At 35.5% G+C, this 14,053-nt stretch overlaps 2 protein-coding genes across 2 annotated transcripts; both read right to left on the reverse strand.

The window, feature by feature from the left end:
- Positions 1-6,918: 6,918 nt before the first annotated feature.
- On the reverse strand, positions 6,919-7,482 carry LOC137719528 (uncharacterized). Its single transcript, XM_068458571.1, has 2 exons — positions 7,174-7,482; positions 6,919-7,088 (listed from the first exon to the last, which is right to left on the reverse strand). Exons 1-2 carry the CDS (start codon positions 7,348-7,350, stop codon positions 6,945-6,947), a joined length of 321 nt encoding a protein of 106 aa, XP_068314672.1. The 5' UTR covers positions 7,351-7,482; the 3' UTR covers positions 6,919-6,944.
- A 117-nt stretch (positions 7,483-7,599) lies between these two features.
- Positions 7,600-10,671, reverse strand: LOC137719808 (uncharacterized). Its single transcript, XM_068458823.1, has 5 exons — positions 8,517-10,671; positions 8,316-8,413; positions 8,039-8,235; positions 7,845-7,930; positions 7,600-7,668 (listed from the first exon to the last, which is right to left on the reverse strand). Exons 1-5 carry the CDS (start codon positions 8,517-8,519, stop codon positions 7,600-7,602), a joined length of 453 nt encoding a protein of 150 aa, XP_068314924.1. The 5' UTR covers positions 8,520-10,671.
- Between the last annotated feature and the right edge of the window lie 3,382 nt (positions 10,672-14,053).

The raw sequence follows: 14,053 nt of genomic DNA on the forward strand, positions 1-14,053 counted from the left end.
ACAGTATAGTTTAACAAACACGTGCCTACTTTTTTCACAACTGTTTATTTTTATAGTATAGTAGAAGTAGTTTTTTTTTTTTTTTTTTCAACGGCAATCTTAAACTAGCCCTAAATTACATGACTAGAAATTTGACACTTGGGTGCAGTGTAAGAGCACATTGTATTATCTATTATGATATTAGTTCTTTTCTTCAGTTTATAATATAAACGGTTCTAATTATAAGCAAAAAACTTATGTAAATCGACCACAAAGTGTGTTGAGGCAATTCCTCCTATCCTTGTACTTGAGGAAAGTTGAACTTTTTCAAAGAGACAATAAATTTAGAAAGTTCAAGTATAAGGGTGCATTGTTGTTTAAAATGAGGTAGAAATAGTTTTATTGATTTGGAAGTCAGATGTCAAAAACCATTTGATCAAAAACAAATGAATCAATTAATTTGGTGAAATAGCCAGGAAATTTCATGAATACTGATCATGCTTTGACCGAGTCCGAAATTGGATTATTCATTTCATGTCGTTTTCTCTCATCTCATTCAATGAGTTTGAAGTTCATGCACTCGAAATCCTCCCCAGTTAAAACCTCCTAATTTCATAACTATAAACACATGTTGTTCACCAATCGATTTCATGGGCCGGTCCTTATTTTTTTACACTCTAGGCGACATTGAAAGATATGCCCTAATATAATTTCACATAAAATAATATATCTTAGTATTCATACATTGTACATCAAATATTAAACTTAACTGGTATACCGAATCATATAATGTCTTACTTTAAATATCATGCTTAAGTAACTAAGAATTTAAACAATGAGTGTAGAGACTTTTTCTGGGGTAGAGATGGGAAGTAAAAATTGTGACTTGGGAAAAAAAAAAAAAAGTGTACTTCTAAGGTTTCAAGGGGCTGGCATCAGAAGAGTTAATCATTTCAATAATGCATATATGGCTACGTTAGGATAAAAAGTTTTAAAGGATGAAAACTACTGGTGGGTGCAAATTGTTAAAAATAAGGTATATAAAGAAGGATGATTTTTTGAGTTGCAAAGTCAAGTAAAATTACTCTTTGGCTTGGAAAATGATTTTGAATACTAGACTTGTTATTCATAGGGGAATTAGATGGGTTGTGGTTAATGGAGAGGATATCTTTTTATGGACTCATCGTTGATTTTTTCCTTATCCACTGCTCCAGCGAATTTCTGAAAATCAACAATTGAACATAAATTAGGAGACTAAAATGAGTGAATTTATTGAGAATAAGAGGTGGGATAGAGTTCATCTCTCCCCAAGTGTTAGACTTGGATGTTGTGAGAAAAATTTGTATTGTGCCTATTTCTCTTCAAATAAAAGTGATAATTTCGTGCAAGAACATTCCTCTACCAGTGAATTCTTAATTAAATTGGCAGCTTGGATTTAGAGTGATAATAACCATGAAGTTAAAAGGCAGAAGCTCCTTAAGAAGATATGGAAGTTAACGATACCTCCCAAGGTAAAAAATTTCGCTTGGCTTCTTACTCATGAAAAACTTCATACTAGAATGAGATTGAGTAAATTCATTCAGAATATTGACAAATTAATTGAGTGCATGCTAAAGAAATGTGGAACATTTCTCCAGTAACTCCTCGAAAGAATAATTTGACTCAGTTAATAATGTGTTAGATTGAATGGAATTAATTGACACTGTTGAGTGCCATGACTTGAGTGATCGTAGTAAAGCTCTACTGAATTGTTGGCAAATGTGGTAGAAATAATAAAGTTTTTAGAAGTTTGATTCCTAAGCATGAAAAGATTAACAATAAAAATATTACTTAAACATGAAAAGATTATCAATAGATAAAAATAAAAATAAAAACAAATTTATAAAAAAATATATAAAAAAAAAACCCTAATTTATATTTAGACAAACTTGAACCTGATTTTGCAAGCCAATTCAAACTGAAAACAAAAAATCACTACTGGAAATGCCACATTTAATAACCTAATAAAATAAATAAATTTTTGGTCAAACAATAGATTTTTTAGATTAGATGTTAAATTAAGAAGCCGATGGGATTCGAATCCACACCGTGGTGCAAGGACAACACTCATTTCCACAATTGCAGTAGAGAATCACTTTGCATAATAATAAAATTAATGTTTTTTTTTTTTGTTATTTAAAGTAGACATGAAAAAAAAAAAAAAAAAAAAACGAAACTACCCTTTATGTTGAGAGAGGGAATTGAACTTGGGTGAGCACGGAAACAAAAACTATACATAACCACTTTATCATCTAAAATATATTTTTATCTATTATGAACGTTTATTATATATCAAGAATAACAAAATCTTATCCATATATGAATTAAAATAGTTTTTTTTTGTGCCCCTTGTTTTTTTGGGTCCCGAGCGGTCCCCTTGATGGCACTGGACCAGGGCCGGGCCTAATTGGTGTGTGGATATTATTATGTACCAATCACCCTATCTGCAGTGTTAAAAGACCAAATGCAATGAACTTGTACGTAGTTCCAGTCATTTACTTTCACACCTAAAATTTTAAATTTGATTCATCTTCTTATTACTAATCGTTGCTAATCAATTTGAGGCTACTTTCGCCTTCACGTGTTTGGTATACGGCTCCATCTTTAGAGGCTCTTCCTTTTCTACTTTCGAATTTTTTGGACATTGTAGTCTACATGTTTGTATTCCAGCGTAGACTATTTTTTCTTTTTCTACATGGTCCATGGAGCTAGGGAGGGAATACAAACATGTAGACTAGAATGTCCAAAAAATTCACTCCTTAGCGTGTTTGTATTCCCTCCTTAACGTGTACCATTCCAACGTAGATTATTTTTTCTTGTACTAGAATAGTCTACATGTTTGTATTCCCTCCTTAACGTGTACCATTCCAACGTAGACTTTTTTTTTTTTTTTTACATGCTCCATGGAGCTAGAATATTAGGTCAAAAAGAAATTTACATTTTTTTTCTAATACAAATCACAACCCACACCCACCTTCATACGAAAGAAAACAAAATAAAATCCTGTTTTCCTTTATATCTTGCCATTTATCGTGGATTTACTGTGCATGGAAAAAAAAAACACTTCAATATAAAATAGACCACTTCAATTGCATAGGATGCTAGGAAAAGTAGACCACTTAAATTTCATTGGTATATTTAGGCCTAATTGGATTATTAGTCCCTGTGATAATAGAGCAGTTGGAAGATAGCCCCTATGGTAAAAAAATTATGATTTAAACCTCTGTGGTGAAGTTTGTTAGGATTTATGTCTAAAGTTGAAATTTTCGTAAACTTTTTGTTAATTATTAGCACGTCAGCCCCACATATTAGGCTAAAATGGAACTCTCCGTTAATTGCTAGCACGCGGGGCTGCTTCACGTGCTAATAATTAATAGAAAGTGGACGAAATTTTTAATTTTGATCATAAATCCTAACAGACTTCACCACATGGGCTTAAATCCTTGTTTTTTTTACCACATGGGCTATCTTCCAACTAACCTATCACCACGCGGACTATTAATCCAATTAAGTCGTATATTTAAGTGGCAAATGTTTCTCGTAGTTAGGGTATTTCTTTTTAATCTATTATGAACAGGTTCAAACCATCTCTCGGTAATATAAATTAATGTAGAATATCGCTTGTAAATAAAAAAAAATCGTATGATATTTCTAAAGTCATTAACCCTATTACATGATTAAAATGTAACATAATTATTTTTATTATAAACAATGTAATGTAGTGAGTTGAAGAGTAAGACCTCATTCACCAACGTAATCCACCACTTGCAAACCTGATAATACTTAATTCTCTGTTAAGAAGAATCTTAGACGTATAATTACTCTTTAATCCTAATTAAGCGGCTAAATTATCTTCCAATAATGGTATGGATTCCTGTACAAGTTGACTAATTGGTGATAAACGGACTCATGTAAGCAAAAGTAAAGAGAAAAGGAGAGACAAGGTAAAAGGACAGAATTTAAGAAAGAGATGAATAGGGAAAGAAAGGGACGTTGAGCATTTCCATTTGTGGGCCAATTCAACTTAATTAATGACCTTAATTTGTCATTATCATTAAGCTTGGAGAAAAGGTTGATCAAGGTAATATATATTGTCAATTAGTACTACCGTCTAGTATTATTTATATTCACTTATAACTTATAAGTAAGAGGTCTTGGGTTCCATTTTCATCAAAGGCGAATTTGAATCACATTATTGTTAGCTCATTATGAGGATTAGCCCGCTCCCAACACTCTTAGAATAGATAATATATTTTGTTCAAAAAATAATAATTGATCAAAGATAAATTAAACATAAACAAGCCGTGCTTTATGAAACGATGAAATTCTAAGATGTGAAGATATAATCATAATACAATATTGTTTATGTCCAAACTATGTCGTTTTAAGGTTTAATTCAATTGATCAATTAATTAAACTATATTTAATTAGACAGCAAGGCACTGACCGGAACTTTGAACGAGCCCCAACTAAGAATTTATTGTACCAAATTGTTTGCCGTGCGCCAATGAATTAAGAGAAATATTATCCAAAAAAACAATTGAAAATTTTCTTAGGATACAAAGGAGTGGGAAATGTACTATGAAATGGACCTTGACGATGTCTCCCTTGCTTATGAATCTATGATTCCATACAAAGGTTGTAACGAAAATATTCGATGGCCAAACGAAATGAAAATCTCACACATACATAACGAAACTATCAAATTTGATAAATATTTTATTGTGAGACAAATACTTACCTTATTAAACCGTGAATTTGAAAATTTTGAAAAAAAAAAAAAATTAACACACATTTGCACATGTTGAAGACTAGTAACCCACTCATACGTACATCACGAAAATGTCAAATTTGGTAACTATTTTATTGTGAGAAATACTTGGGTATTAAACCGTGAATTGGAAAAAATATCCACATTTGCACATGTTGAAGACTGTTAACCCATTTCTTTACATTAACCCCTCGAGAGGGAGTGGGGGGACCTCGGAACCTCAAGAGGACCCAAATGATACTTGAGGTGGGTCTCCAATAATCGGTTTAAACTTTGATTTCCATCTCTGAAAATAGAATGAGAAGATGAAGGGACAAAAGAGTTTAGGATCAGAAATTAGTGGATGGCAAAGGGACAGTCACGCGTTAATTACTCAACGAGCAACTGTATCAGTGGGTGTTGTAGCATCCCCTAAACAATCATGGATACATGACAAATCAACAAAAACTGTACCTGATCATGATGTTCCACGAAAACCGTATCAGTGGGTGTTGTAGCATCCCTTAAACAATCATTTTTGTCCTCTCCCAAGGGGAAGAAGGAGGCTGCTGAGCAAGTGCCTGCGAAGCCTGCTGCTTCGGACGACAACTTTAGCTGAGAGTATCTGGGTTTGACACCGCTCGGCATCACGTGTTTAAATGTAATGTCGAGCGCTAGTTTTCTTATAGACATGCTGTGGATGTATGCTTGGGCCTTTCACCTGGTTCAGGACCATCTATTGGATATATATGTGCTTCTGCTACATTTTTTACAATGGATTCTTACTTTGTTGCCTAAGCAACCCCATGCCCGGCAAAGACGGATGACTGGAACAATAGAACCTCTATAGGCAGAAGGGCCCAAGGACGAGTAAACACATCATTTCACTCGAGCAGTTTTCGCTTCTTGTTCGTGACTTATTTATTTTTTGAAATCTTGCAATTTTTGAAAGGCTCTTTTTCTTCTAGAACCTCTATTAGATTAACTTGATGGTGATCTAATCATCTTATATTATATTAGACTAGACTATGTATGGATTCACCAACTAGTTAAAGAGCCTTCTCCCTTGTGGTAAGGGGGAACATGAAATGTGCAAGCAATCACAATGGCATACTCATGGAAATGCCGCTCAACAACAATGATTGTTTAGAAAAACTCATGACACTAGCCCTAATACTAGCTTAAGCATTCGGGCCTAATGAACATTATATAACAGACAAAAGCACCAATCCTATATAATTTAGGTAAAAACTTGAGATTAAAGCACTTGAAAAACGCTACAACATTGAGAGAGAGATCTTGTTAACGAAGCGGCAATGGGATGAGAACAATGGGAATCCAATTCAAATAAAGCACACTAGGATTAAAACCCAACTCAGATTTCTATTGTATGAGAACTAAGCATATTGGTTTAACATTTCAATCTCAGATAAGCACAAAAGGACTGCAACATATGACTTAATGACTTCATCTAATGTTGTCTGCTCAAATACATTCCTGATTCTGCATTGCTTTTTCGATCAAATCATCAAGCACGACTTGAAACATGTGTGTGTTGTGCCTTGGCCCGTTCGTTAGTGCGGAACCGAGATTCAGATTATAACCTCACCAAAATCACACACAGTTGAACAAAATAAAATACAAGAAATAAAGACACCGAGAAATTTACGAGGTTCGATAAAAACCTGCCTACGTCCTCGGAGAGATATTGCTCTTCACTATGAGAAAAAAACAGTACAAGTTACACATGAGTTAAATCGACATAACCCAATCCCATATCCCTTGTACACCCACTCACAGAATTTTCTCAAGAGCCTCACTCTACCCCAAGAGTTCTTTCACAAGAGATCTTTCACTCTAGCTCTCTTGATTTCTCTCACCCTTATCCATGGTAGAACCAAATGCTCTCACCATCTCTTTGGATGTTTTACATCTCTTCCTTGGATGATTTCCCTTCCTCCATCCATTCCTTTTAATACCTAGCCAAATAATTATGGCTTTGAAAAAGCCACAAAACAAGGAGCAAAGTAAGCCACAAAACAAGCCACAAAACAAGCCACAAAACAAGGAAACATAATTCTCATCATGATGTTCCCTCATCAATATTGTTTTGTTTCCTAGCCTAATTTGGCCACTATCCAACAGTGTGGACCATTCAAACACTCTCTGATCAATGTCACTCCTTCAAGATCTTCTTCAACTGCAACATAATTTCCATGTCAATCAAGAACTGTAAGTCATCTTCCGGCAGATCGTGCCCATAGCCCAATGCTGCAATCTCTCCAGTGAATCCTTCTTTCCTCAACTTCTCTATGCATGCCTGTCATATACCATAATAGATACAATTATACATCGAATTCATATAACAATTAAACTTTCACCAAATCCCTTCATCATTTCCTTACCTTGTCTCTAGCCATTTCGTCCTTGATGAAGCTATAATTCATGACCAATAGATCATAACGTAACCCCTTCCTGAGTGAGTCAATGACATTACTTAGATTCGCTTCAACCACCTTCTCCCATATCCCCTTGTAGCAGTTCATAGCTTCACAAAAGCAAACCTCTGACTCCGCTTCCATAGCAACAACTGCAATTTTGACACTAACCTCTGGAATTTTAACACTAAACTCTCCAATAATAGGGTTAAACTTTGATTCCCGTCTCTGAAAGTAAAATGAAAAGATGAAGGCACAAAAAAGTTTAGGCTCAGAAATTAGTGGATGGCAAAGGGACAGCCACTCATTAAATACTCAAGGAGCAAATGTATCAGTGGGTGTTCTAGCATCCCTCAAACAATTATTGATGTATTCTTGACAAATCAACAAAGACTACCGATCCAAATGTCTCCACTCAACGACATCCTCACTTGCTGCCAGAAAAAACAGCTCATTTTTTATCTGCAATGGGACAAATATAATGAGATATGCAAGTGTTGCCTAAAATTTTCTGGAATCCATTTATTAGCGGCGTATCATATATTTGTATTCTTAGCATATCAACTATGCCAGCAACTAGCACATAAATTAGTGACACTGCTTAACGGTAGTCAAAACTGAAAAATTTCTTTACTAACCTTGTAAATGGTGTCCAAAGAACCGTTCCAATAAAAGACACACAACCCATTCTCCTCTTTAGAAAGAGCTTCAAGAACATAACCAGCTAGCAAATTAGAAGATAACCAGTTAGCAAATTAGAACATAACCAGTTTACAAGACAAAGAAACCATAAGTTATCATTCACCCACTATCATATGGTATTAATACTCACCTTTTTCTGCAGAAACACTAGTGACCTCTGCCAAAGACAGTTGTATAGCCTTCTCTAACTCAGAAAGTTCCTCAAGGTCCCCTTTTTTTTCCTTTCCCGTCTTAGAGAAGCTTGAATTTGACCCATCTGTATGGTATAGAGGGACCCCTAAGAGCTTGAATACATCTTGTCCCTTGAAATCTCCCAAGTCTTGTATTCTGCAGCCATATTTTTATTATGACAATTGAAAATCAAAGAGTACAGTTGGTCAAGACTGAAGTTAAAGGACAAATACAACCTTCTGTAGTTTAGTTTGGCATCAATCTGTGCTGCAAGTTGCGGGAGTATCTTTATAGCATCATCAATTCTCTGCCTTTGATGCGGCTCAGCAGAATTCTATTGTGAAACATATACATATATATATATTATTCTTTTCAGCACAACCTTACTAAAAAAATGAAAACCAAAAGTGGCCAACAAAGCAAATGATTAAGCATACCATCCTCAATTGCGCAGCAACTAGGCACCATCTTGATCATCGACTGAAGCTTGATTCTTACATCCTTACACTTTTAATATTATAATTCCTTTGCTCAAGTCTCTAGAAAAGTTTTGTCAAATGTGTGTGTAGACCATGGGTGCTCGACTTCCACTATAGTATTTTACTAGAAATCGCGAACCACGCATTGCTGCAGGATTGAAAATTTTACGACATATTATGTTTAAAATGTTGAGAATACTGCATTTAAGAATCCAAAAACAGAACAAGCTCTGGAAATCGAAAACAAATAACCAAGACAAATCAACACCAAGAATTAACATGGTTCGGCTATATGTGCCTACATCCACAGGACAGCAACAACCGTCTTTCACTATATCAATAATGAGGACAACCAATAATCTTGCCAAGTCTCTAAAATTAAGAACTTGACGATAAACCTGAAAGAATAAGAATAAGAAATATACTCTTTGTCTCTTTTCTTTTCTTTCGCACACACTTCGCCCTTACGATATTCTTTCACTCTGACTCCTTGAGTGGTATGCAATTTATTGTTTTGCTCCAATTCAATACTAGTACAATAGCCCCTTTGAATCAATATAATAAAGGTCTTCTTCAATAAGGATTACTGATCCTGATTGGGATCTAGTTATGAATCATTCTCCAATTGAGAAACGACTCCAATGGGAAAACCATTCCAATTGGGAAAACCACTAAATCTTCCAAGTCTATAATTCTTAATAGATTTAGGACAATCAAACTCCTATTGATTGAACTTCTCATAACCAAGCTCCCCCTGATTGAACTACTCATGACGAGATTCCCCCTTATTGAACTACTCATAACCAGGCTCCTCCTGATTGAACTATCCATGACCAAAATCTCCCTGATCGCAGTATCCATGACCAGACTTTGTCTAATCGAACATCTCATGATCAAACTCCTCTTGATCAGACTTCTCTTGATTAGGCTCCCCCAGATCAGAATTACCATCGTCATTGGCAAAGGCAATTATAGACTTCTTTGCCAAAAAACACCGCTCATCTTCATCTTGGTCCAATCAGCATCAAACATACTTGCTGGCTTGCTCTTAACACCTTCAGTAAAGCATGTCCTCCATTCTTGATTTCCACGTAACCCAGTTAAAGCGTGTCACACCCTCCATTCTAAATGGATATCAGCCAAACCAGGCTCTGGTACCACTTGTTGAGAATATCGCGTTTAAGAATGGTAAAAACAGGACAAGCTCCGGAAATTGAAAACAAATAACCAAGACAAATCAACACCAAGAATTAACGCGGTTCGGCTATATGTGCCCACATCCACGGGACAGCAACAACAGTCTTTCATTATATCAATAATGAGCACAACCAATAATCTTGCCAAGTCTCTAGAATTAAGAACTTGACGATAAACCTAAAAGAACAAGAACAAGAAATACACTTTTTATCTCTTTTCTTTTCTCTCGCGCGCACTTTGCCCTTACAATATTCTCTCACTCTGACTCCTTGAGTGGTATACAATTTATTGTTTTGCTCCAATTCAAAACTAGTACAATAGCCCCCTTATGTAGACATAATAAAGGTCTTCTTCAATAAGGATTACTAATCCTAATTGAGATCTAGTTATGAATCATTCTCCAATTAAGAAACAACTCCAATTGGGAAAACCACTCCAATTGGGAAAACTACTAAATCTTCCAAGTCTATAATTCCTAATAGACTTGGGACAACTAATCATGGGCTGAAAAAACCCAACATAAAACATATAAAAGATCATGTGCACAATGATTGTACACCTAATAGTCAAGCGCTAAACACCCAACACCTAAATGTCATTAAACGATAGTAAATTTCCACTTAATTGAGTTCTAAACACTTTAGTTAAATTAAAAAGAGCAGTTTAATTTGACTAAAACTACATAGAGGAAGAGAGAAAGACAGAACAAAGAGTTGTAGAAGGCTGTAAAATGATACTAGACCTGCATGTTGAATCAGAAAAATGTTCAGACAAATCTAAAAGCCAAAATTATTCACAGGATCAGCAAATTAATAATCAAAAAAGGAAATTCGTACAAGTTCATAGGAAATTAAACGTGTGAATCAATATTGCTATAAAATTGGCTACAAAGCTTGATAAATTCACATTAAATCCACGGTCTTTGTACTCTTTTTCCTACCCCTTTGTATCCACATACATACAAAATTTTTGCACAGCCAACTAATTTGCATATTAGCAACTGCAGCGCTAATTCGCGAAAAGAGTTTTGGCTAAGTTTATTTTAATAAAACATCATGGTATAATTTTATTTAATGAAAAAAAACTTAAATTTTAATGAAAAATTCTTAAATTTTAATAAAAATGACAAAAGAAGTTAAATTTTAATGAAAAAAAAACATAATTTTAATATTAAAAAAATTTAAAAAAAAAAAATCTAATGCGCGGACCCTCATGTCCACACACAAACTGTATATGAAACTTTTTACATTGTTTATAAAACTTAACGGTACTACACTATTTATGAAACTTACGATACTGTTATGAAACTTTACGATATTGTTTATGAAACTTACTACACTATTTATGAAAATGTACAACACTGTATATAAAACTTACTACACTGTTTACGAAACTTAAAGGGGTGTGGGGTGGGGTGGGATGGGGTGCGCGCCAGCTCATGTGGTTTTTTATGTTTTTTTAATAATTATTTTGTCTTTATCATTAAATAAAAGTTAGTAGATGGTTTTTTTTTTTTTTTATTAAAATGCAAGATTTGAAGTCATTTTTATTAGTTTGCCTATAAAAGTATTTTGAAAGTTAAATATAGAATATAAAGCTATACAAGATATCAAAATCTTTACCTAGGTTTTGCGTATTGGTCAATGTATTAAAGGCGGAGGTATAGGCGAGGTGTTCCATGGATAATCCCGCCTTCACCTCATGGAACCTAAATAATTTAATATATATTGTATATATAATTATATATAGTATAATACTTTGCAAAACAATTAATCAACAATCAAACAAGCAATTAAGATCAAATTGAGACTAGAATACTAAAAAACTTGAATTTTGAAACAAATTGTGGTGGTCTAGAGAATTTTGACACAAATTGAGGTATGCGATTGGAGGAAAATTGAAATATAGGATTGGGATTGAGAATTTAGGGTTTAAGGAACTGGAGAATTGTGGAACTGGAGATGGGGTGGAATATAGCAGAGAGAATCGGGTATTGGGTGATGAAATATACCAAAGAGAACCGGGTATTGGGGGGTGAAGAATATAGAGAAAATGGGGTATTGGGTGGTGAATATAGCAGAGAATATCGGTAGGGAAGAAGAATGAAGTGTGGTGATTATAAAAATACAAAATTAGACTTGGCCAAAACGGACGTCGTTTTCGGCCAAGTCTTTTTGAAAAAAAAAAAAAACCCTTCTTCCCTGCACGGTCGTCTTCTTCAAGACGCCGTTGCAACACAGTTACAGAGCACAAAGGTTTCCATAAAATATTAGATTTCAAGCAAGATTTTTTATCACGGGAACTCCCAGTCAATGCCTTAGATGCACCTTGCCTGCAACCCGAAAGATAGGCGAGCATCTGCCTACTCCCAAAAGACAAAACTGCTGAAGCCTTGCCTCGAAGGCCGCCTTTTGTATTGTAATGCGGGTTAATTTAATATAGATTAATATAGATCAATCTACAATAGTATCATCGTATTTCTTTTCTATATATATATATATATATATATATATATATATATATATATAGATTGAATTATGTATATATAATATATATAGTGATAATGTCACATCTCGGCCCGAGGTTCACCACCGTAGCACGATATTGTCCGCTTTGGGCCCCGACCACACCCTCACGGTTTTGTTTCTGGGAACTTATACGAGAACTTCCCAGTGGGTCACCCATCATGGGAGTGCTCTCGCGCTCTACTCGCTTAACTTCGGAGTTCCCATGAAACCTGAAGCCAGTGAGCTCCCAAAAGGCCTCGTGCTAGGTAGAGATGGGAATATACATATAAGGATCACTCCCCTGGGCGATGTGGGATCTTACAGATAATGTATATTATATAGTAGAGTTAATTACAAAAAACTACCTCAAGTATGGGTCAAATGACACTTTCATACCTCATCTTTTAAAATTGACAATGTCATACCTCATCTTACGAATTTGTGTCAATGTTATACCTTCCGTTAGCTTGGCCGTTTATTTCTCAGTTAACGTGGCTTGATCCGGGACCCATTTTTATTAAAAAATTATTAAAAAAATTATTAAAAACAAAAAAAATCATTTAATATTATTTAAATATTAAAATAATAATAAAAAAGTACATAAAAAAATAAAAAACATTAGCCATCATCTTCCCTCTCCTTTCGTGCATCTCCCCCCTCTCTCTTCCCCATCATCTTCCTGTAACCCAGCAACCCATAAAAGAAGAAGGAGAAAGAAGAAGAAGAAGAAGAAGAGGGAAAAAAAAAAAACCCAAATCAAACCAAATCCAGTTCATCCCCCTTCCCCCCCCCCCCCACCACAAACTCAACCCCCTGCAACCTAGAAAGGAGGAGGAAGAAGAAGGAAACACAAAAAAAATAAAAAAATAAAATAAAAAAAACAATGGGAAACCCAGTTCGTCCCCTGAAGAAGAAGAAGAAGAAGAAGAAGAAGAAGAAGAAGAGGGAAGAAGAAGAAGAGAGAAGGAAAAAAAAAAAAAACAGCAGCAAACCCGTCCCCTCCCACCCAACCCCACCCCCCCCCCCCCCAACCTAACCTGCAGAAGAAGAAGAAGAAGAAGAAGAAGAAGAAGAAGAAGAGGGAAGAAGAAGAAGAGAGAAGGAAAAAAAATAAAAATAAAAATAAAACAGCAGCAAACCCGTCCCCTCCCACCTAACCCCACCCCCCCCCCCCCAACCTAACCCGAAGAAGAAGAAGAAGAAGAGGGAAGCAGAAAAAGAGAGAAGGAAAAAAAAAAAAAAAAAAACCAATTGGAAACCCAGTTCGTCCCCCTGCAGAAGAAGAAGAAGAAGAAGAAGAAGAAGAAGAAGAAGAAGAAGAAGAAGAAGAAGAAGAAGAAGAAGAAGAAGAAGAAGAAGAGGGAAGAAGAAGAAGAGAGAAGGAAAAAAAAAAACAAAACAAACAGCAGCAACCCAGTTCGCCCCCCTCACACCCACCCTCTCCCCTCCACACCCATTCCCCCACCCCCCCCCCCCCCCCCCCGGCCGGCCCCGCCGCCCATTTTCTCCTCGCCCAAGAGAATGGGTTTTTTTTTTTTTTTTTTTTTTGGGGTTGTAGGTAGTGGGTGCGAGGTTGGGTGCAGAGGGTGGGGTGCGAAGGTGGGGAGGTTGGGTGCATGGGTGTGGGGAGAAGAGGGGGTAAGGAGCAAGGAAAACAAATTGGTTTTTTTTTTTTTTTTTTTCTCTTCTGTTTTTCTGGGTTGTAGTTGCAGAAAGGGGAAGAAGATAAGATGGGGAGAAGGGAGAGAGGGGGGGAAGGGACAAATTGACGTTGGTTTTTTTTTTTTTAAA

Source organism: Pyrus communis, chromosome 16 (genome assembly GCF_963583255.1).
Source record: "Pyrus communis chromosome 16, drPyrComm1.1, whole genome shotgun sequence".
NCBI classification, from domain to species: domain Eukaryota; kingdom Viridiplantae; phylum Streptophyta; class Magnoliopsida; order Rosales; family Rosaceae; genus Pyrus; species Pyrus communis.

Bases quoted from the DNA above. Each gene is read 5' to 3' on its own strand.
- LOC137719528 (XM_068458571.1), bottom strand. From the start codon at position 7,350: ATGGAAGCGGAGTCAGAGGTTTGCTTTTGTGAAGCTATGAACTGCTAC. The intron at 7,089-7,173 runs GTAAGGAAATGA...GGTATATGACAG, and splicing joins ACGAAATGGCTAGAGACAAG to GCATGCATAGAGAAGTTGAG.
- LOC137719808 (XM_068458823.1), bottom strand. The intron at 7,931-8,038 runs GTGAGTATTAAT...CTAATTTGCTAG, and splicing joins TAGTGTTTCTGCAGAAAAAG to CTGGTTATGTTCTTGAAGCT. The intron at 7,669-7,844 runs GTTAGTAAAGAA...GTCCCATTGCAG, and splicing joins CTTTGGACACCATTTACAAG to ATAAAAAATGAGCTGTTTTT.